The sequence below is a fragment of the Dama dama genome, chromosome 20 (assembly GCF_033118175.1).
Source record: "Dama dama isolate Ldn47 chromosome 20, ASM3311817v1, whole genome shotgun sequence".
Classification (NCBI taxonomy): domain Eukaryota; kingdom Metazoa; phylum Chordata; class Mammalia; order Artiodactyla; family Cervidae; genus Dama; species Dama dama.
In genome coordinates, this window is record NC_083700.1 from 16,681,722 (window position 1) to 16,703,514 (window position 21,793).

The 21,793-nt window shown below is 53.4% G+C and overlaps 2 protein-coding genes and 1 long non-coding RNA gene across 9 annotated transcripts; 1 reads left to right on the forward strand and 2 right to left on the reverse strand.

Moving 5' to 3' along the window:
• Positions 1 to 216: 216 nt before the first annotated feature.
• Positions 217 to 10,297, reverse strand: RUSC1 (RUN and SH3 domain containing 1). 5 transcript variants are annotated; one of them, XM_061120614.1, is made up of 11 exons: positions 10,229 to 10,297; positions 8,057 to 9,505; positions 7,362 to 7,772; positions 6,226 to 6,324; positions 5,978 to 6,054; positions 5,691 to 5,865; positions 5,513 to 5,618; positions 5,285 to 5,331; positions 3,563 to 4,112; positions 2,737 to 2,865; positions 957 to 1,747 (listed from the first exon to the last, which is right to left on the reverse strand). In XM_061120614.1, the coding sequence occupies exons 2-11, from the start codon at positions 9,417 to 9,419 to the stop codon at positions 1,642 to 1,644; spliced, it is 3,063 nt and encodes a 1,020-aa protein (XP_060976597.1). In that variant the 5' UTR covers positions 9,420 to 9,505; positions 10,229 to 10,297; the 3' UTR covers positions 957 to 1,641. The 5 variants fall into 5 exon arrangements, with proteins under 5 accessions (XP_060976596.1, XP_060976598.1, XP_060976600.1 ...); XM_061120613.1 differs by lacking the exons at positions 957 to 1,747; positions 10,229 to 10,297 and adding an exon at positions 217 to 928 and having other exon boundaries at positions 8,057 to 9,518; XM_061120615.1 differs by lacking the exons at positions 957 to 1,747; positions 7,362 to 7,772; positions 10,229 to 10,297 and adding an exon at positions 217 to 928.
• LOC133040646 (uncharacterized) lies at positions 7,373 to 11,499 on the forward strand. Its single transcript, XR_009689020.1, has 3 exons — positions 7,373 to 7,418; positions 10,465 to 10,609; positions 11,366 to 11,499. It is a non-coding gene; the product is annotated as an uncharacterized LOC133040646 (long non-coding RNA).
• On the reverse strand, positions 10,602 to 19,937 carry FDPS (farnesyl diphosphate synthase). 3 transcript variants are annotated; one of them, XM_061120622.1, is made up of 10 exons: positions 19,813 to 19,937; positions 18,524 to 18,686; positions 17,238 to 17,378; positions 13,305 to 13,385; positions 13,040 to 13,162; positions 12,580 to 12,668; positions 12,398 to 12,470; positions 11,632 to 11,709; positions 11,396 to 11,530; positions 10,602 to 10,864 (listed from the first exon to the last, which is right to left on the reverse strand). In XM_061120622.1, the coding sequence occupies exons 2-10, from the start codon at positions 18,662 to 18,664 to the stop codon at positions 10,664 to 10,666; spliced, it is 1,062 nt and encodes a 353-aa protein (XP_060976605.1). In that variant the 5' UTR covers positions 18,665 to 18,686; positions 19,813 to 19,937; the 3' UTR covers positions 10,602 to 10,663. The 3 variants fall into 3 exon arrangements, with proteins under 3 accessions (XP_060976605.1, XP_060976606.1, XP_060976603.1); XM_061120623.1 differs by having other exon boundaries at positions 18,524 to 18,665; positions 19,813 to 19,934; XM_061120620.1 differs by lacking the exon at positions 19,813 to 19,937 and adding an exon at positions 18,764 to 19,806.
• Between the last annotated feature and the right edge of the window lie 1,856 nt (positions 19,938 to 21,793).

The following is a 21,793-nucleotide window of genomic DNA, read 5'->3' on the forward strand; positions in this document are numbered from 1 at the left end:
ATATCTACTCAGCCTCCTACTATATCAGTCTAAGCAAAGCAATCAAGTCTCAGACTAGAGATGTGCTTCAGTGAGTCAGGCACCAATCAGGGGCTACCTTTCAAGGAGCAGAACTAGACCCAGCTAGGAAGGAAGCATCTCCCTTGGGTTCCCCATGACACAGCCTCCCTCCCCTCCCCCATAGCCTATGTCCTGAAACCCACAGTGACAGACACATTCAACTCCCACTCTTTATTGGGACAAAGGAGGAAGGAGACAGACCAACACCACAGGCTCCCCCACCAGGGGTGTCCAGACTTCAGCACCTAGTCCAGCATGAGTACATCATAAATACAGGCAACGTGGGATGGGTGAGGTGGGGGAAGGTTCCATACACAGGAAGAAGACTATAGAGGCCCTTCAAGTCTTGGAAACAGGCATATATAGAGGTGCAGTCCACTTATGGAGGAAGAAGATAGAGGAGGGGCTAGATTTCCATTTTGCAGAATACAGGTTGGAAAGAGGAAAGAGATGGCATGGAGGGAAATTCCTTTTTATACATGTTGGAAGAGCAGATTTCACCTTATAGATGGGTACAGGAGGGAAGGAAGAAAGTTTATTTTAGATATTAGCAGAAATGGCTATGGGAGGAAAGTGTCATTTTGCAGACAGGGAAAGTACTTTAGGGACAGTCAGTATACATGGGTGAGTATTCACAGGCCATTCCATTCCCAGGTGACAGAGGGAGAGAGAGGTGCAGGAAAGGAAAAGGTGCTAGGCCTAGAGAACAAGGGAGGTATACCCCACGGGTACCAGCCCCTCCGCTCCATCCCTCCCACAGCGGAGCCAGTCCTCATCCACAGTGGCGATGACACGCAGCACTTCCCCTCGCTGGAAGCTCAGCTGGTCAGGTCCTGCAGCAGTGTGGTCACAGAGAGCCCGGACTGCCCTGTGAGGAGCCAGAGGGAGATGCTGGGATGAAGTGAGGTGGGGGTGCCTGTCGCCAGCCTCACCTCCCCACCACTTTGGTATGTATGTCTCTGTTGATTCAGCTCAGTAGACATCAGCTGGGCTCTGGGAGAGACATGGGGACCACGTCTCTTCAACATGTTGATTTGTTTGGGGCCCCAGCCTCTCCTAAGCTCCAGACCCACTCTTTCGCTCCTTATTGTAATTGGCACTTCTCTGGTGCTTCATATTCAACTTACACAAACTAAATGACTCATCTTAACTTTCCAAACTAGTCCCTCCTCTTAGGTCCCCTATAGTGGTAAATGGCATCACCTATACAGTTATTCCTAGTAAAAAAACAAGGGATCTCAGTCTCTACATCCAATCAATCAGCAAAACCTGTTTGATGTTGGTTTCTCCCACCACTCCATTTATCTTCAACTTCACTGTCATTGTCTTAGTTTAGGCCTCTATACTCTCTGGACCACTGGCATATAATCTAACTGGTCTGCCTGAATCCTGACCACCCTCTCCATTCTCCACACAGCAGTAGAGATCCTTCTAAAACTTACCATCCCTGGGCTTAAGACCCTTTAATGGCTCCCACTGCCTTGGAGTGATACCCAGCTTCCTTCACTGGTCTACTGACACCTCTGACCTCCCCATCACCACTGCCAGGATCCTTCACTCCAGCCACAACCAATCATGTACTCATAGTTCCTCACTTACCACACTTTGACTTCTCCACCTTTGCATCCTGTTCCTTCTGCAAGATGCAAAGCCCGCACCATCACTAGGCTTCTCTGACTCCCCAGACCTGGGGAAGAAGCCCTGTCTGTATGGCTTCAAAAGACTATCTTCCTTTCCCAGAGTCTTTAGCACACAAAATTGTAAGTGCTCATTTATTAACTGGTATCCCCACTGGACTATAAGCTTCTTGAGGGCAGAGATTCCAACAGGTTTCCCTTCGCATTCCCTCCTCCAGTATAATGCTAAGCACATAGTATGTACTTGAAAAGTACTTGAATGGAAGATCAAGAAACCTGATTCAGGGGTTTCCCTGATAACTCAGTGGTAAAGAGTTCCCCTGCCAATGCATCCTTTTTGATGCTTTCCACCCCTGATCCGAGGAGATCCCTCATGCCACGGAGCAGCTAAGCCCATGCACCACAACTTTTGGGCCTGTGCTCTAGAGCCCAGGAGTCACAACTACTGAAGCTGTTGCATCCTAGAGCCCGTGCTCCGCAACAAGAGAAGCCAGGGCACTGAGAAGCCTGTGCACCACAACTAGAGAGTAGCCCCAGCTCGCCACAACTAGAGAAAAGCCTGAGCAGCAACGAAGATGCAGAACAGCCAAAAAAAAAAAAAAGAAGCCAAATTCAATGGATTGAGAACCTAAAAGAAGCCAGACCCTAAAGATGACCAGCCCCTGGTGCCAAATTAGAAGGCCCCACTAAAGGGAAGCCCAGTCCCCCAGGGGACACACACGCGTTCATTCGTACACTCGTACAGGTACAGTAATAAAACTGACCGGTAACTGGACAGCTTTTATGTGACTAATGCCTTTATAAAATCACGTTTAGTCTTCACAACAACCATAAGAAAAATATAAAGTATCTTTTTACAGAAAAAGAAACTAAAGGTTCAGAGAAACTAGTATCACAGTAATAATAAACAGCAAAGATGCAATGCAAACCAAGCACTGTCTGACCTTACATCACCTCCCATCCACATTGTGAAGACAGAAAAACCCACACATGGAACATAACATGTGCACACCAGTGCTTTCTCCCTGCCCCTCCTTACCTGTGGGTCTGCACCATGCTGGGTTCCGAGACCTCAAGCTCCTTAGGAGATGAGGGAGCCTCAGGAGGTGCCGCCCGCTTCACCAGAGCCAACACACTCACTGTCGGGGGCAACCAGCTGGATGGTCTCCTGGAGGAAAGGATGCAGGATCACAGAGGTCACCCCACCTCCATAAAAAGAACCAAGTATCTGGGACTTTGGAGGGAGGGAGAGGCTGAGGGACCCAACTGCGGTTCAAGAGGTCAGGAGTTGGTCACTGCTGAGGGCAGAGTGACCGGCATGGGACACAGTTACCTTTAAGGTGATTAGGGAGGTGACAATGAAGGTCTACCACACCAAAAGCCACAAAGGGACCTACAGAACCAGCAGGCTTAGCTCCAGAGGGTCACTAAAGAGTACCTGAAGCCATTAAGGGGCCACCAATGGTCAAACCCTGGAGCAGGAGTCCGCAAATATTTCCTTTTTTTCTAAAGAGCCAGAAAGTACTTTTGGCTTTGAGAGCCAAGAGGAAAAATGGACAATATCATGCAGGTATTTAATAACTGTTAAAAAGTTCATGACTTGAGAATATAACCATCATGGCTGTAGAAAAGCCAGGCTGTCAACCTCGGACCTAAAGGATCCCTACTGAGTTTCAAACTAAGAGTGACTGAGGGAGTTCCCTGGTGGTCCAAAGGCTAGGACTCTGCCTTCACTGCCAGGGCCTGAGCGCAATCCCTGGTCAGGATCCTGCCAGCACCCAGTGCACCAAAAACAAACCAATTGGGCTGACTGAGGGCTCTGAGATGGGGTCAGAGGTCATGGAGGGGGCCAGGGACCCCATTACCTGGACTTAGGGGCTCCACTCTCAGTTTCTGCGAGGCCCCCAGGCACTCCAAACAGTCTCCCCAGCCACACGCCTCGGCCTGGTGCTGCTTCCTCCGTGTGCAGGGACCTCTCCGGTGCGGCCTCAGCTGCAGGCCGGGTGCGCCTGGATCCCCACCGGGGAAGAGGCAAGCCCTCGGTGCTGCCAGACGCATAGACCCGGGAGGCCTGGGTCAGCTGCTCCCACCAGCTGCAGGGGCTGGGAGAGCTTGAGGGGGCCGAAGGGCCTGGAGGGGCCTCCCCAGAAGCCCCCCGGAGGCTCTGGGCCAGCCGACCCCCCCAGTGCAGCACAGCTTGCACAGTCTGCTGCAGGGCTGGAGGCGAGCCTGGGGGCGGTGGGGCCTGAGGCGGTCCCAGGGGCAGGTGGTGGTGGTGTTCAAAGAGCAGGTCCAGGTGGAAGGTGAGCACCGACAATGGCTGCAGCAGGAGCAGCAGCTCCGTGGACAAGGAGGGGCAGCCAGCCCGGGCCAGGGAGAAGAAACCAGTGGGCAGGTACAGGAGGGACAGCAGGCCTGGGGAAGAGCAGGCTAACATCAGCCCCTGCTCTGGGCCTCGTCCAAGGGCTTCAGCTGGCCAGTCAACAAACACCCTCCTGGGCCTCGCTCTAACTGGGCACTGGGGCAGAGAGAGGGGGACTCAGCAGGATACAGGGCTGCCACATCCCTGCTGTGGAACCACCGCCTAGAGAGGGGTGTGGCAACAAGTAAGCATGCAGGCTGCATCGATTCAGTCGTGCCCCTTTGCAACTCCATGGACCATAGCCCGCCAGGCTCCTCTGTCCATGATTCTCCAGGCAAGAATACTGGAGAGGACTGTTGTCCCCTCCTTCAGGGGATCTTCCCAACCCAGGGATCAAATCATCTCCTGGGTCTCCTGCATTGGCAGGCAGATTCTTTACCTTTAGTGCCACTTGGGATGCCCAGTGGCAAGTATATAAGTAACAAAAATGAGGACTTGAGGGCCATGGGAGCAAAATGGGTGAGTGGGGTAGGGAATGGGGATGGAGCCTCACTGAAGAAGGACCCAAAGGATGAATGAAAGTTAATGAGGGGGCAGGAGGAGCAGGAAGCCCTACTCAAGGAGGAGGCACAGCAAAAGTAGGGCTCTGGGGCAGGAAGAACTGAAAAGGAGACTGTTGACCAGGGAAAGCCCCAGACCTGAAGGCAAAGGCCAGATAACCAAGTCTTTGGAGGTTATAGTGAGGATTAGGGTCATTCCTCCTATTAATAAGACTCCTTAAAAGAGTTCTAAGCAGGACATTCCTGGTGGTGCAGTAGGTAAGAATCCACCTGCCAATGCAGGGGACACAGGTTCCATCCCCTGTCTGGGAAGATTCCACATGCCACGAGGTAGATAAACCCATGTGTCCCAACTACTAAAGCCCAAGCACCCTAGAGCCTGTGCTCTGCAACAAGAGAAGCCACCACAATGAGAAGCCCACTCACAGCAATGAAGCATAGCCCCCGCTTGCTGTAACTAGAGAAAGCAGCACAAAACAATGAACACCCAATGCAGCCAAATAAATAGTAAATTAATTTCTCAAAAAGAGTTCCAAACAGAAGAGTAGTAAGATTGGAGATCTGGATCAAGAGCATTCTGGCATCAGGAGGAACCATCAGAAGAGATCCCTTTTCCCACTTCCCCTAGTCTAGCAAGCCCATCCTCTCCCATTTGAGCCTCTGACCTGCATCTTCCTGGAGACTGGAAAACCACAGCTCCAACTGCTTAGTGCTGGGGGAGAGAGGGGGGAATAGAAGTCAGGGACACCAGCCCCTGTGGGTGGAGGATGGGAAATAAGACTAGGACAGGGAAGGCCTTCTCTGGGGACACGGGACACCCACCATATGTCCCACCCAGGACACCCCTGCAGTCCCCAGGCTGTGGGAGGGACACCAGAAAGAAGGCCACTCACTTGAGGAGGCCCAGGATGAAGGCGTGGAAGCGGCTACGGCTGCTTCTCAGCGGGGCCAGACGGCTGACCTGGCTATACAGGGTGCCGAGGGAACGAGTGCTGGAGCCTGAAGACACAGGGCGCTGTCAGCCAGCCCCCAGCCCTGCCCTCCGCCCAGTCCCACACTCGCCCCCTTCACCTGGCTTCACAGACGCCTCCACCACACTCCAGGGGCTGCTCCGCCGCTGCCCAGTGATGAGGTCTTTCCGGAAAGGCTTCAGCCCGTCGGCCACCAGGGCATGGAGGGCCGGACAGAGGGTGGTCAGTACCAGGTGCCCCACGTCTGGGCTCAGACGGCTATCCCCCAACTGGGCCTGGAGGCGGCGCAATGGGCATGGGTCCAGGGATACCTCCAGCCTTCCCCTGCGCCCTCAGAGCTACATGCCCCTCCTCACCCCCCAACACCCTCCCTACAGGCAACTTCACCTTCTGAACCAAGTTCCGGGCGGCCCCAAAGTGCGAGATGATTTTATCCACTGAAGCACTAACAGCTATCAGGAGACCTGGGAGGGGGACGGGGAAAGAGAAAGAAGCGTCAAAGCCCCTTGTCTCTTCCCAGGCAAACGGTGAGGGACTCGGAGAGGCCAGTTCACACAATTTGACCCTGAGAGAGGAGGGCCTAAGTGAGGGGAAGTTGATTTCCAAACCAAGGGTCAAAAGTCAAGGTGTCCTACCTTTTTTTTGCTCCTGCAGCTGGCCAGTCCCACTCTGGGCTTCTGCCATCCACAGTCGCTGGGCCCCGGGGACGCCGGCGAACGACCAGGAACTACGGACTGGGATAAAGCAAGAACGCACTGACACCAGGAGTCACCCTCCAAGGACTCCAGGCTTTCGCAAGGGTCATCTCCTATGGGTCTAGACACCCCAGCCCCTGAAGTCTTGGGAAAGGGAGCCTAGGGCTGCGGGGAGCACAGGGCAACTCCCGGAGTGGAAGCCTGCTCGTATCTCAGTACTGCCGCCCTGCCCCCCACTTCTCGGTTTCCATTTCCCTTCCTCACGGCCCAGCTCCCACTCCTCGATCCCGGAAGTCCCAGCGTGGGGCAGCCTGGCTCACCTCCCTCCCGCCTGCCAGGCCGGGCCCTGAAAGGCGGGAGATGACAGGCAGGGGAGGGAGGGGCAGCCTTGTGCCCGCCACTACCCCCACACCCTGGCGGGCGGGGCGGGGCGAGGGGGGACGTCAGGTCCGCGGGGACCCAGGGAGCACGTGGGGAGCCTGGACCAATGGAAAGACAGACAGACGGGAATGGGAGGGGAGACGGAGGGAGAGCAGACCCAAGGATTGGGAGGCTGGAAGGCGCCGGAAAGGGGAGACCTGGGTCCTGCGCCAGCTAGGCGGAGGGCCCCTCGCTGCAACCCACTGGGGCTGGTCCCAAGGGGAAGGAGTGACCAGAATCCCCTTTGGCCAATGAGCTGAGCGAACTTCACCCTTCACCCTTCCCGTACAAGGTGGGGGTCAGGCTCGAACTGCACTGGCCAGGGAATTCCACAGAGGGTGTGACCCAAGGTCCTTAACAATGGACTTGCTGGGACCCCCTTAAGCTGTGTGTGGAAGCCGGCTAAGCCTGTATCCACTATGTCCCGGCCACGCAGGTGGGAAAGCAGCAAACTTCACCCAGCACGGGGAGTTAGCAAGGCCAGACTCCCCAGGACCAATGATCTTGGAATCGCCCAGGTCGAAGGGCTGGACCCAGCCGGGTAACCCGGGAAAAATCTAAAGCAAAGGTCTGGCCGAGGATGGGTGGGGCTTTGAAGTGGGCGGGGCAGCCCCGCCTGAGGCGTGGCCCGCGGGACCGGACCCCATCCGTCTTACGTAGCCTGGGCGGAGGCGGTGGGCTCCTGGTCCAGCGAGGGGCCTTCGGCGGACGAGGTGGCCGTGGCAGCGGAGGGGCGGGTACCTGGCGGGGTGGGGAAGCCACGGGGGGGAAGGTGCTACTTCTGGGAAAGAGCGGGGACAGCAGCAGTGCCAGCTCAGGGCTGGCCAGGCAGGGAAGGTCCCCCCTAGCCGGAGGCGAATAGGCCCCCACCGGGGACAGGCGGACGGGCAGCAGCTGCTCCTCCGGGGTACTCGGTGCCCCCAGGAGCCGCAGCCCAGGGCCTGGCCAGCTGGCCAGAGGCGCCAGGAGCAGAGACCCAGCTGCGGCCGCGCTCCCACCCTGCAACAGGGGGCGCCCGTCAGCCGAGAACCGAAAAACCAGGGGCCGAGGGAGCAGGAGGGGACCGGCTGCAGGCGGGATTGGCGGGGCAGATGCGGAGGGGAAGGAGGCCAGCGGGATGGGCAGCCAGGCAAGGAGGGGCGGGAGAAAGAGGGAGCAAAGAGTTAGTCCCGTAACCCAAGGACCCACCCAGTTTCCCTTTCCCGGAGCGCTCCCGGTAGCAGGGGACGGGAAGGATGGGTGGGATGGGTCACACAGAATGGAGGGGAGACAGGGGGTCGGGTCGGAAGCTTTGGAGGTGTGGGGAGGCCGAAGGCCAGCCCTCCTCTCGCCGCCTCCTATGGCCACCTACCTTCAGTGCCAGCCTGAGGACCTGGCTGCTCCGGCTCCTTTGAAGCTGGGGCCTCCTCACCAACAGCTGGGCTGCCCACCCTGCCCTCCTCGGGCTGCCCCTCTGCTATAGGCTGCAGCCCAGGTCGGTTCTTCTTCCTCCGGGGAGGGACGGGTGGCGGTGGGGGCCGAGGTGGGACCAATGCCCAGCCAGCTGGGGGGTCTCGGGGCGGGACTGGTGGGGGCGGAGCCCGGCTTCGGGACCGGAGTTCCTTGAAGGTGGTGACTTCCCGGGGAGGCGCCTGGGAGCTGCCGAGCGACCCTGTGGGGGGCAGCTCGGTGTCCGGAGAGAAGACGATGAGCCAGTCACTGCGGTCTTTCTTGGCCTGCGGCACGAGGGGCAGCCCTGGGCCCCGCTTGCGCTTCTGGGCCAGCTCGTGGAAGGACGTGATTGTCCGGTGGGGCACCGGCTCTTCGCTGACGTCACTTCTCCATCCCCCATCAATTTTCCCTGCATCAGTTTTCGAACCAGAATCAGTTATTCCTGTATTGGTTTTCCAACTGGAGTCGAATTTTCCAGGTTCAGTTTTCCAACATTCAATAGTATTCCCATTGACTTTCCAACCGGAGTTATTGTTCTCCGTGATTTTCCAGCTAGCATCAGTTGCCTCTTTGTCAATTTTCCAAATGGGGTTGATTTTCCAACTGGGTTCGGTTTTCCCAGCATCGATTTTCTCATCAACCTCTGGGAGGTCAGATGTAGGGAGGTCCTGCTCCTCGGCCTCCTCCTCTTCCTCTAGCCCTGGGGAAGGGAGGTCCTGGCCAGTGGTCAGGGCATTACAATTGGAGTCCAGGCCTGGACCGGATGGAGAGGAAGCTTCAGAGCAGGAATCCGGAGAGCAACAAAAGCTGTCTGGGGAGCAGGTGCCTGGGCCTGCAGAAGCCAGGGGGGAGCCTTGCTCCAGGGGAACGATGCTGGGCTGAGGGTGGACATCCTCGTTGCCAGGGAGGTCCCTGGAGTAGACTGAGATGGGGGACTCATCGGGGCTAAGATCTGAGCAGGAGCTGAGAGAGGAGGAACAGCCGGGGTCTGAGGGAGAGGCAGCCCCCTCCTCCTCCTGTGCTAGGTCCTGCCGGTTTTCTAGGCCTGGCGCATGCTCCTGGCAACATCGGCAGGGCACGGCTGGGCTGTTGGAATTGGCGTCCACCAAGGTCCCACTGCAGGGGCCCCGGCTCTCCTTGCCCCCAGTGTCCCCTGGGGGCGGGGATGTGCTCAAGGGCCCCTCCCGGAGCTCCGGACGGCGGGACAAATGCAAGCCTAGAGAGACATGCTGGAGGTGGATGTGGTTGAGGTTGCAGAGTAAAGCCCTCTGAGGGGACAGCATGGTGCCGGCGGCGACAGGATGGCCTCTAGGGAATGAGGAGGATCAGGCCTTTCACATCCACTTGCCTGGCAACCGCAGATGCAGCCCTAGAAGAGAGGGATAGTGAAACCCAGCCAGCGAGGGTGCGGGCCGCGGGAAGGACACCAAGGTGACTTAGGTGCTGGGGCAGGCTTGGAAGGGCGCCTTGGACAATATTTAAATGAGATGCAAATAGACATCGAATGGCTATTAGTTTCCGCTGCAGTGTTTGCAGGTGGAGTCGAATGTAAACCCCCCCCCTCCCCGAGAATGGGGCGGGGAGGGTCAGAGAATGCGGCTGCGCCCTCGATCTCCTTGGAGGTGCAGAGGCTTGTAAAAGGATGGGGCCCAAAAGGGACCCTGGGTCCTCTCTGCTGCAATCTGCCTGCCCCTCACTCCCAGGGGAAGGGGTCGAGAGGCCCCGCCCAGATGATCTGAAATGGGGCGGGGGGAGGTGCGTCCGGCTGGTTGAAGCAGGAAAGGGGCAGGCGTGGGGGAAAGGACCGAGCTGCAGGAGCAACCGTCAGCCTGTCAACTCCACCGGGCAGGCCGGCCGGCACGGACCTCGGCTCCGGGCTCCGGGCTCCGGGCTCCGGGCTCCAGCCTACAGCCGCGGTGCACCTTCACCCTGCTGCGAACACCAGCATGTCTGTCCCATTCTCTCTGCACTTGTCTGTATGGTGCAGCGCCAACCCACCCCTTCTCTATTCATTTTTTACTGCTCCCCTCTCCTGCCCCACCCCGCGAGCCCCAATCCATCCATCCACACCCGCAGGCCAAGCCATCCTCACCAGGGTCTTCCTGCAGCCGCTCCGGCGTCTGGAGCCGCGTCGGGCTCCGCGGCTGCGGTCCCCGCCCAGCCCGCACAGACTGGAGGGGAGGGGCGCTGGGAAGACCCGCCAGCGCTGCGCAGCCGCGCCCCTTCACGCATGGGCGTGGCGAGTCTCAGACCCAGCCCCCAGCGCTTGACGCTTTTGCCTGTGTCACCCACCCGGACCCAGCTCAATGGCTTTTGATGCATCCTAAGGTCCCACTGCAGGGACCTTTGAGTCCCAAGGGGGTCCTGAAACCAAAGCCTGAGGTTCCGGCTTCCATGCAACTGGCCCCCACCCTGCCCATTCTGGACAAAGCTGCGCCCCTGGCTGACACAAGCAGAAACGGAAGAACCACAGGTTAGACGTTAATTTATTGAGAAGCCTCCCTTCCCCACCTTCACAGACTCTAGGTCACTTTTTCCGCTTGTAGATCTTTTGTGCTAACCCCAGGAAAATGGCTGGGGGCAGGGGCGCAGCATACTGCTCGATGAGACCCATAATGTGGCTGTAACTGTCTTCCTCGTATTGCATGTACACAGCCGACAGATTCATCTCCTCGTAGAGCGCCTTCACCCGGGCCACCTTCTCAGCCTCCTTCTGCCCATAGTTCTCCTGAAGGGTCGGGGGTAGGAAAACGGGCTTATTAGCCTTCCCCCAGCACCTCTAGGTCCCCTCCACTCCTGCATCCAGGTATTCCAGAACCTCTCCAATGCCATTCATTCATTCATTCCATTCCTGCCTCCAGTTTCAAGGGTCTCTGAGTAGCTAAGATCTCGAACTCCCCACTCCCCCCCCCCACCCCCCCGCCATACCAAATGCTCAGTCAGTGGGGTTCAGGCCTCAGCTTCCTCTACCCCAGGGTTTCTCAACCCTTGGCCCACTTGAAATTTCTGGCAGATAGCTCTTTGTGGGAAGCTACTGTATGTGTGGTATTTGGCAGCATCTCTGGCTTCTACCCACCAGGGATCCCAGTGGCATAGGCACACACACACACACCAAGTTATGATGACAAAAAAAAGTCTCCTGACACTGTCAAATGCCAGGGTGAGTGGGTGTGAGTGTGTGGCAAATCACCCCCACTGAAAAACCACTGCTCTTTCCCCTACTCCACAGCTTGGGGGTCCACAGCACACCCTAGGGCACCTGCAGGATTTGGCGCTGCTCTGGAGAGGCCCGCTGCAAACACTGAACCACCAGCCAGCTGCACTTGTTGTCCTGGATGTCCGTGCCGATCTTACCCGTCACGCTGGGGTCCCCAAAGAGATCAAGGTAATCATCCTGGGCAGAGGGGGTGCAGAAAAGGAGGAATGAAGAGGCTGTAAGGCAGGGAAAGAGCAAAGCTGGAGCCTGTTTCCTGCCAGTGCCCCATGCCTTCTTACCTGAATCTGAAAGAACTCTCCCATCTCCAGCAGGATCTTCTTGGCATTGGCATGCTCCTTCTCCCCATTAATGCCCGCCTACAGTGAAAAGGGGGTTAACAAATCATACATCAGAGGTGCCTGCATCTTCCTGGCTGCTTCCTCCCACAAAGAGGGTCTTGCCCCAGTACAGCCCCCCAAGTTTTCTCTCCTTTCAGACATCCTTGGCTTCCCTGATAAAGGAAGTCCTGGCTGACGGTTCACCTTCTATCCCACTGATTTTAGCTATGGGTCTTCTTGCAAGTCACAGCAGAGGTGAGTCCATTTTGGAGGCCCTCAGACTCTTCTCTCACAAGGCTCAGTCCCTGAGTCGCTCTGATCCTGCTTCCTAATCTTTTTACCATTTCCAAATTCTTTCACTATGGAAAGGAAACTTGGAGAAGGTCAGCATAGATAGTTAATCCCACTGATTGCCTTTGAATCTAGTCTTCTCCCTCAGCCTGAATTATCTCCTCCCCACTCCTACTACTGTACACAGATGGAGAATTCATTGTTCCCCCTAGATGGGCTGTCCACTTTCATGTAAACCACTCGGCTCTTTTTATAATTAGTCCCACGGGTGGGGATTTTATCCTTATCTCTTATAGCTGAGGAAACAGACTCAGCAAGATTAAGTAACTTGCTCATGATCACTCAGCCATTCATAGTGGGGGCATGTCTGCTCCGTGGCCTCCTTAATGAAAGGCCCATATGAGCAGGGCAGCAAGGGATGAAGAGGCTCACTCACCATATACATGGCAGCAGCTACAGGAAGGTAAAAGGAGTAGAAAGCTGTCTTGTACTTGACAATAGACTTATACCTGAGTGCAGGGAGAAGAGAAACTCCTTAGAAGGGTTATGCATCCACCCACCCCACCCCACCCCCGCCCTCCCTCTCACTGTCCAGATATGGTTCCCATGGTCCTTCACCTCTTTTCTGTGAATCTGCCAAGATCCACGTTGTGCTGGGGGGCTGTGATGAGGTCCAAGGTCTGCCCGATCTCAGTTTGATAAGAACTCTAAGGAGCAGGAAGATGGCCTGTGAACTGGGCTTTCTCCAGGGCGGGAGAACTCTGAAATCTTGGGCCCTACATCCCATAGCAGTTGATAATTAGGTGGTCAGAAAGACAGGAGGAAGAGAGAGAGCTCCCGAACTCAAGGCCCACACAGTCACACACATGCCCTTTACCACTCCTTTCAATCACACAGACACAGGGAAGCTGCCCCACCACCTGCCCCAACCCCCTCCCTCAATTACTTCCCCTTCCAGGCAAACCTGGGTATCACCCTAAAACAAGAATGTCCCATAGAAGACAGTGAGCATGGCATATCTGGACAAGAATGTCCCATAGAGGCCAAGGCCACGTGGGAGCCCTAGTCTGCAGCGCACCTGCAGGAAGAGCTCGATTAGGTCCAGGTAATAGGGCTGCTCCCGACAGTACAGCTTCAACAGGCGGTAGATGGATGATTCCAGAAGGAAAGCATCATTGATGGCATCCAAACCTATGCCTGGCTGTCAGGGACACAGAAAAATAAGCAATCAACTTCTGGCCTAGACTCATACCAAGAACCTGTAACACCTCCTCCATAGGCTCCATGTGACCCTTTCCCAGTAGTCTGTTGCCATGCCCACCGCTACCTTCCCACCTACTTACCTTCTGATACCAGCAGGTCTGCCCCCGTCGGGTGAGGGATGAGTCCATAATGTCATCTGACACCAGGAAGAAGGCTTGGAGCTAGGAGGATGGAAAGTGGAATGAGTTCCAGGGCTCCTTATGATTGTTCCTTCTACCAGCAACAGAGATGCTGCTTTTAAGAATCACTGAACAGGGAAGGTAGGTCAGGATGAGGCCAAGGACTGTTTTTTTTTTTTGGCCACATTGTGTGGCATGTGGGATCCTAGTTCCCCGACCAGGGATTGAACCCATGCCCCCTGCATTGAGAGCATGAAATCTCAACCACTGCACTGCCAGGGAAGTTCACTGAGGACTTTTAATCTAGGCTGTAAGACTTTGGAAAATTGTATGACTTCTTTGGCTCAGGCTTCCCAACTATAAAAAGGGACAAAAAACTCCCTTGTTTTCAGAGTAAGAGACATAACAGATCTCCAGACAATCCCTGGTATCAGGGAGATGATGAAATATCTTCATATACTGTACTCCTCCCTGGCGAAAAGCTTCGGGGAGGGTTCCAAGAAAGCTTTCTTTATGCAGTGTGACTTTACACAACTTCAGGAACAAGAAAGACCAGTTCCTGCATTCTCTCCGGACACTGCTTACCCACTCCAGCAAACAGGAACAAAACCCCACCTCAGGAAGCTTACTTTGGAGCCCGGGTCTAATAGGGTGGAACTGAAGTCTGACTCCTGGTAACTTTCACCCATGGCTCTTAAACATCCTCAAAGGGCTTCCTCTGCTGAGTGCCAGCTTACTGGAAAGTACCAGACTATGCTGGCTCCCTGCAGGACTGTGAACTACCTTGAGGCAGGGACGAGGTATTTGACTGCATGGCATTCGCAAAGCCCAGCACAGTGCTGGTCCATAAATGTTGTCTAAGAAATACATGTGAGAGTGAACCACCGTAACTTCTCCCAGGGATACTTCTAGCAGCCAGGCTACACATTCTGGCTCCCTCAAACAGCTTGTGAAGACATGGTTTGTTGTTGTTTTTTTTTTCTTTTTGGCTGCACCACATGGCTTGTGGGATCTTAGTTCCTCGAACAGGGGCTGAATCTGGGCCCTACTTCAGTAGTGAAAGTGCTGCACCCTAACCACTGAACCACGGATAGGAATTCCTTGAAGACACGGTTTATAAACCTTCACCCCACCCTGATCCCTGTGTGCGTCCCAGTGGATCTGCATGGCCCAGAGGAAGTGCCCACCACTACCCACCAGCTCAGCTGTGTACAGTGCAGACAGGGCTGTTGTCGTTCCAGGCCAAGTCCCCGGGGAAAGAGGCCTCCATCTGCACCTTTCCCTCTGACCTCGCCCTGGAGTGGGGCCTAGGCTCTCCACAGCGGGGCACACACTTTATTTCCAATGTGTCCATGTGGAGTGGCATTGTCCCTGAAGCCACGGCCCCACTGCCTCCCCTGAGTGGCTACAAGGGCCAGCTGGTTTCAACCAGCACCACTCAACCAAGATGGTCTCTGAAGGGCATTCATTCCTTGGCCTCCTTCAATCTCCTCTGCCCCTCAATTGCATTTTCTATTTATTAGGAAAACATTAAATCTACAGGGATTTTACCACAGTACTGGGTTGGGTTTTTTTAGTAATCTCCCCAGGTATGCGTTACAGTGGGGAGTAAGGAGAAACACACCACATTACCCATTCTGCATCCTTACCAAAATGTCTACCCTATTTCCTCTAGATACTAATCAGACTGGGCTGTGAGCCACTCTATCAAATAATTGGCCTAGACTTTAAAAAAGTCCATTATGATGGAGGAAGTTTCTAAAGACTGAAGAAAAACTAACAAATGCAATGCATCACTTCTGCTTGGATCCTAGATGTTTAAAAATAAAAAAACACCTTATAGTAGATAATTGGGGAAGAAATATGAATATTTAAATATGGAATATATGTTAGATAATATTATATCAATGTTAACTATCATGATTGTTGCTCTGATTTGAATGCTTCCCCCCAAAATTCCTATGTTGAAATCCTAACCTTCAAAGATATTGGTATTAGAAGGTGGACCCTTTGGGAGGTGCTCAGATCATGAGGGTGGAAGCCTCATGCAAGGGATTAGTGCCCTTATAAAGGAGACCTCCAAGAGCTCCCTTGCCCCTTCCACTTGAGGACGTAGCAAGAAGATGCTGGCTATGAATCAGGAAGAGAAGTCTGACTCCTGGTAAGACCCAGTCATGTGGGTGCCTTAATCTTGGACATCCCAACCTTCAGAGCTGTAAGAGATAAATTTCTGTTGTTTATAAGTTACCCAGTCACTGGTATTTTGTTGTTCAGTCGCTAGGTCGTGTCCGACTCTTTGCAGCCCCATGGATTGCAGCACGCCAGGCTTCCTTGTCCCTCACTACCTCTCACAGTTTGCCCAAGTTCATGTCCATTGAATCGGTGACGTTATCCAACCACCTTATTTTGTTATAGCAGCCCAAATAGACTACGACAGATGTGAAAATGGTATTGTGGTTATATAGGCATATGTCCTTGTTTTTAGGAGGTAAATGCTGAAATAGAAAAGTAAGAGGCTGAAGGAGATGTGGTAGAAGTGGAAGGAAGATAAAAGCAGAGATTATAACAAAAATCATCCAAAACAATGGTGGACTGCTCAAATGGGATCTTAGGGGAAATGGTCACAGTACAGCTGCATTTAAGGAAAACATGGGAATTCCCTGGAAGTCCAGTAACCACTGAGTCCAGGACTCAGCATTTTCACTACCAGGACCAAGGGTCATCCCTCGTCAGGAAACTAAGATCCCACAGGAAGCACGGTTTGGTCAAAACAAACCAACCCAACCCCACAGTGCAGCTAAGGTTAGTAACAACTGATTTTACCAGGTGAACTGCTGGGCCCCCCACAGCTCTGCCCTTATCCTCCTGCCCTTCACTCCTTGCCTGCTGTCTGTGGCTATGGGCTCCTCAGCACCACCGATCCCTAGAAGGGCACCTCTGTCACCGGGGCCCCATCCTCAGTGAGGCCATCATCCTTTTACCCCCTTGGAGGCAAATCCCTACTGTATAGCCCCATCTCCCTTACAAGCTCTAGGTTGGAAATTCCACCACCTGCAGGACAGACAGTTCCACATGATCTGCTCACACCAAGAGCAGCATGGCCAGTGCTGAGCTCATCACACCCTCCCGCAGGCCAGTCTCTCCTCTCCGCAGGCCAGGATCACCCATCATTCACCTAACCCACAGCATCTTCCCTCCTGGGCTCATCTCCCCACTCCTCAGGGCCTAGCACTCCCCAACTCCAGAACCTAGTCCCCCAGGAAGCCTAAAATGGAGACATTAGGCCAGGTCAGCAAACCATATACCTTCAAGAGCCAACTGAGTTTGGAGACAGGAAGACTAGAGCAAAACAGAGACAGACCCACCCAAGAGAGTCCATCTCCAGTCTTGGGGAAGCGGCTTCAATTCAACTTCGGCCAACTGTTGCTATATGGGACTCTGGACACATATCTAGCAATTTCTCATGTGATACAAGACATCTGGGGTTTCATGTGAAATCTCTTCTTTTGTTAGATTTAGGGAACTTAATTTTAAAATATTTTCAAAAACTACCAATAGGCTTCCAGTTTTCAATCTCTGCCATAGAATAATCTTCTAGAACTATCTCACTTTCGTGGCTGTCGTCTGCTCAGAAGAGCAAGCTGACAACTTCATGGCCAGTTCCAAGGTGCAGGCCCACCACTAGAGTACAGGTCAAACCTGTACCTACTGGTAAAAGAGCCTCCCCACATTTGTTAACCCTTATTCACTAAGTTTGGCCCCAGCACACCAGGGGCACAGAAACAGTGGAGAAGCCGAGTTTCAGGCCCATCCCTCCTGTCCCACCCCATCCCACCCAGGGCTCCCCCACTCTAGTAAACCTCGTCTTTGCCTGCTGTTCCCCATCCTTCTCACCAGTTCCACACACCAGCCCACCGTCAGGGCCCGCTGGAGACTGTCAGCATCTTGTTTCCTGGGCTCCACAAGCTCCCGGAATGTTACCACCACCGTCAAACCCCGATTGTACTTGCCTCCAATGGCATTGTACTCCAGGACCTGGGGAAAGAGCAGAGGGGCAAGGTATCAGGAGCAGCTATTCTGAGATTTCTCCTTGTTTTCGCCCACTGGCGACCAGGGAACCTAACTTTATCCTCCTCAATCCCAACCCCTCCTCCAGGCAGCCTCTGAACTACTACTCTCTCGGCTTCTTCCAAGTTGTGGAGCACAGCTGGAAGTTCCCCAGTCCCCAGGCTCTCTCTGTGTTGTCTTCTTCAGAACACTGCAAGGCTCCATACTGGAGATTAAAATCTGCTCCCAAACCCAGACAGGGCTTGAACCCGGGGAAAATGCTCGTGCATACCAAGGGAATGGCTAGCTCAGGTCTCTCCCATCCCCAGTTCTCCTAACTTCCTCTTCACAGCCCATTCCTCCTTTCTCAGCCACCTCCTCTGAGCCCCCCTCCACAGTTGAGCCTATCTGCAAATAAAAAGCCTCTCACTTAACTAAGACAAGCCCCCTCCTCCCCAAGTTAACCAGAGGACAGCTTGGAGGGGACTTAGGTTGGGGGGACCATCCGCTACTCCTTCAATGGCATCACCTCCTGCTGGGGCTTCTCATTTTGCCTTCTGCTGCCCTGTTGTCAACCAGATGGAATTCATTGGGAAGAGACTTCCCTTTTTAATCTCCATCCCAGTACAGACTTCCTTTTCCTTAGTTTCCCTCAGACAAATGAGACAGGATTTACAAAAAGAATTACTAGATACTCCAAAAGAATAAGGCAACTTAGGTTATCTCAACAAACAGTTCCTGCCCTAGAGGAGGGGTTTCTGATGGAACACTAGCTTCACTCAGCCCCACCTCAGACTGCCTCCTCCCTTCCTCCCAGGTTCCTGCCAGGGTGGCCCCTTATGATTTCTGGACACCTAATTCCCTGTCTCAACAAAATCAAAGACCTACCCGGTTCAAGGCCTTCACCCCCAGGGCCCTCCACACCTATGCAAAGCAGTATATCTGGCCTACCAGAACCACAAAGCTGGATTGATTGGACCTGCCCGGGCTCCACCCCCTCCAGAATGGACCCAGAGTCTCTCAGATAAAAGTCTGTTCCCATATCTGTCAAAAGTCACTCCAGAGCCAGAAAGAGACCCCACACATGCACAGAGATTGCAAAGGTTCACCCTCTCAAGTTGTAAATTCCTCACCTCCTTGAGTCGGGTAATGGCATCGCCTGTCTCTGGGTGCCCAATGTCCTCCTCAGTCAGCACCTTGACAATCTGGGAGAAGTGCTGGATGAAATTCTGCCTTTCTTGGGTGTAAGCATCCAATTTCTGGTCTCCATTCATTCTGAGGGAGGAGTAAAATGCTCTGACAAGAGGGAGGACAAGTCAGAAACCTAATCAGCTGCTCCCCTCCCCAAGGCCCCTCACCCCTGCCAAACTCACCGAGGCTCCTCTGTCCGCGCTTGCCACCAGCAGCGGGCACTGTGCCAGGCCCCCAGGACTGGGCACCTGTGCCCCAGGGTGGGTCGCCGCAGGGGACCCAGCAACCTGTCCTGGGGCACCCAGCAGGGGGCTGGCAGCAAGAAGACCCCCACAGATCTCAGCCAGCGGGACAGGGGCAGCATGGGGGGTGGCATAGGGAGGGGGCATTGAGCACTCCCTGCAGGGGCAAGCACCAGAGGCAGATGCACGCTGTCAGCTCCCCAAGTCACCCTCCAACCTTTCACCTCTGTACCCAGAATGCCCCACTCTCTTCTGGGCTAAGCAGGAAGGCATTTACAGAAAGAAACACAGGGAATAAAAAGTATGGCTGGGTAACCGAGACTCAGCTGATCACACTTAAAATAAGAAGGCTAGGACTCAAAGCCACCTAACATTACCCGGTTGAGGAACCGTCAAGCCTCCACCAGGGAGCCTCTGGAATTGCTACACTCTTGCTTTCTTCCTCCAAATTCTGGAGCACAGACAAGAATCCAGAGTAAAGGACCTCAGGACCGGGGGCTGGGAGGATCTTTAAATCACCTTCTTTTATAGAGGCCAAACTGAGGCTCTAGGAGGTAGGAGGATACCCGGGGAGTGGCAGCGCCAAATCTAGAACCCAGGTCTCCCTCGGTAGGCAGGGAGAGGGGAGCGCCGGCTTTGAGATGTGAAAGCAGAACCCCTGGGTACTATGGACATGTAGTCTGGGGTTCTGGGACTGGACCCTCACAGAGCCAGGACTGCTGACAGCCTCGGAGCAAAACTGGGTGGGTGGGTAGGGTTCGCAGCGGAAGAGCAAAGCAGGGTGCAGTTATACTGGGATTCCAGGACAGCACATGGCAGAGTTCGGGAGTTTCTGCACATCCACGGTGTCAGCCAGTCGGTCCCACCAACTCCCCAAACGGGGGAACACCGACACAACAGACTTGACCTCCTGTGCCTTAAAGTTGCGCTACAGAGGTAAGACCGAGTTTGTACCCCTGCCTCCGGCCCCAGCCCTCGACCTCTCTCACCTGTTCCCGGATGCCGGTTGCAGATCCAGATTGTTGGAGTGGTACTCCTAAAAGCTGGACCGCTCGGCGCTCGGGTCGCTGGATCTAGTAGTTCTCGACCTCCTTTCACTATAGGCAGCAATGCGTCACTAGACTACAATTCCCGAAATGCCACAGGAGGGGCAACGATTACGCGATCTAGCGCGGGCGGGCTGGGCGAAAACGAGCCACATTGATTGGCTACTTCCTCTCGTATGAGCATGAGGCCCTGTAACCAACAGCCAATGGAAGGGCTGCCCCCCCGGGACCTAAAGCTAAGAGGGCTGGAGTGGGCGGAAGATGGGGTGAGGTTGCAGGGAGTCGTAGTGAAAGAGAGACAGGTTTGGAATCCCTTGAACTCAGGCTCTCAGTCATTGTTTACTACTCAAATTGTCATTATTTTCCTGTGCAGTTGAGTCGCACTTTACTAAAACCCCAGGGGCACCAACATGGCTACTTAACTGGTTGTCTAACTTGGGCAAATCATACAACTTCTGAGCTTCAATAGACTTCTTTGAAACTCTCTTCCTTTATTTGTTAAATTAGGATAACACCGTGGTATAAAGTATATGAAGTGCTTTAAGTGCTCAACAAAGCGAAGACTCAGGCAGAAATCAGAACCCTTATCCCTACACACACGTACACACACACAGTTTACCCACCCACCATGGGTAACACACACATACACACAGTTTACCCACCCACCATGGGTAACACACACACACACACCTTTTACCAGCCACCATGGGTAACACACACACACACACACACAGTTTACCCACCATGGGTAACACACACACCCCGTATACACACACCCCTTAAACACACACAGACTTTACACATACACACACACCCGTTACCCACCCACCATGGGTAATTATATAAAAACTGAAACCATAAAATAGAAGATAGCATAAGGGTAAGCCTTCATATTTGGATTTGGCAATAGATTCCTAAATGTGACACCAAAAGCATATGCAATGACAACAACAACAAAAAGGCAAATCAGACTTCATCAAAGTTAAGAATGTTTGTATATTAAAGAGCACTATCATGACAGGAAAAAAACACTACAAAACGGAAGAAAATATTTGCAAATCATATACTGCATAAGGATTCAACATTCCAGGATATATAAAGAATTTCTAAGATTCCACAAAAAAAACACAACCAACCCAATTAGAAAATGGCGAAGGACTTAAGTAGACATTTCTCCAAAGAAACTGCACAAATGGCCAATAAGCACTTGAAAAGAGTCTCAATACCATTAGTTATTGCTGCTGCTAAGTTACTTCAGTCGTGTCCGACTCTGTGCTACCCCATAGATGGCAGCCCACCAGGCTCCCCTGTCCCTGGGATTCTCCAGGCAAGAACACTGGAGTGGGTTGCCATTTCCTTCTCCAGTGAATGAAAGTGAAGTCGCTCAGTCATGTCCGACTCTTAGCGACCTCATGGACTGCAGCCTACCAGGCTCCTCCATCCATGGGATATTCCAGGCAAGAGTACTGGAGTGGGGTGCCATTGCCTTCTCCGACCATTGGTCATTAGGTAAATGCAAATCAAAACCATAATGCGATACTACTTTACACATTAAACTAGCTATAGAAAAAAAAAAAACCTGAAAATAACAAACATCAGTGAGGACAGAGAAATTTGAATCCCCATAAATTGCTAGTGGGAATGTAAGGTGGTACAGTTGCTAACAAAAGCAGTTTAATGGTTCCTCAAAATGTTAAACAGAGAATTACCATATGACCCAGAAATGCCCCTCCTAGGTATATACCCAAAAGAAAATAGAGATACAAACAAACTTGTATGCTTGTGTTCATTGCAGCATTATTCATAACAGCCAAAAGGTGGAAGCAACCCAAGGGTCCATCAACAGATGAGTGGATAAACAAAATGTGGTATACATTGATACATAAATGGATTATTATTGAGCCTTAAAAAGGGAGGAAATTTT

Excerpts from the sequence above, each read along its gene's own strand:
- RUSC1 (XM_061120613.1), bottom strand. The coding sequence starts at position 9,419 with ATGCTGTCCCCTCAGAGGGCTTTACTCTGCAACCTCAACCACATCCAC. Across the intron at positions 7,773-8,056 it reads TCCTCAGGCTGGCACTGAAG|CCGGTCCCCTCCTGCTCCCT; the intron begins GTAGGTGGCCAT and ends TCCCGCCTGCAG. Across the intron at positions 5,619-5,690 it reads GGAGGCGTCTGTGAAGCCAG|GCTCCAGCACTCGTTCCCTC; the intron begins GTGAAGGGGGCG and ends CTGTGTCTTCAG.
- FDPS (XM_061120620.1), bottom strand. The coding sequence starts at position 18,957 with ATGCCACCCCCCATGCTGCCCCTGTCCCGCTGGCTGAGATCTGTGGGG. Across the intron at positions 13,386-17,237 it reads TGGGCTGGTGTGTGGAACTG|CTCCAAGCCTTCTTCCTGGT; the intron begins GTGAGAAGGATG and ends CCATCCTCCTAG. Across the intron at positions 13,163-13,304 it reads AGACCTGCTGGTATCAGAAG|CCAGGCATAGGTTTGGATGC; the intron begins GTAAGTAGGTGG and ends TGTCCCTGACAG.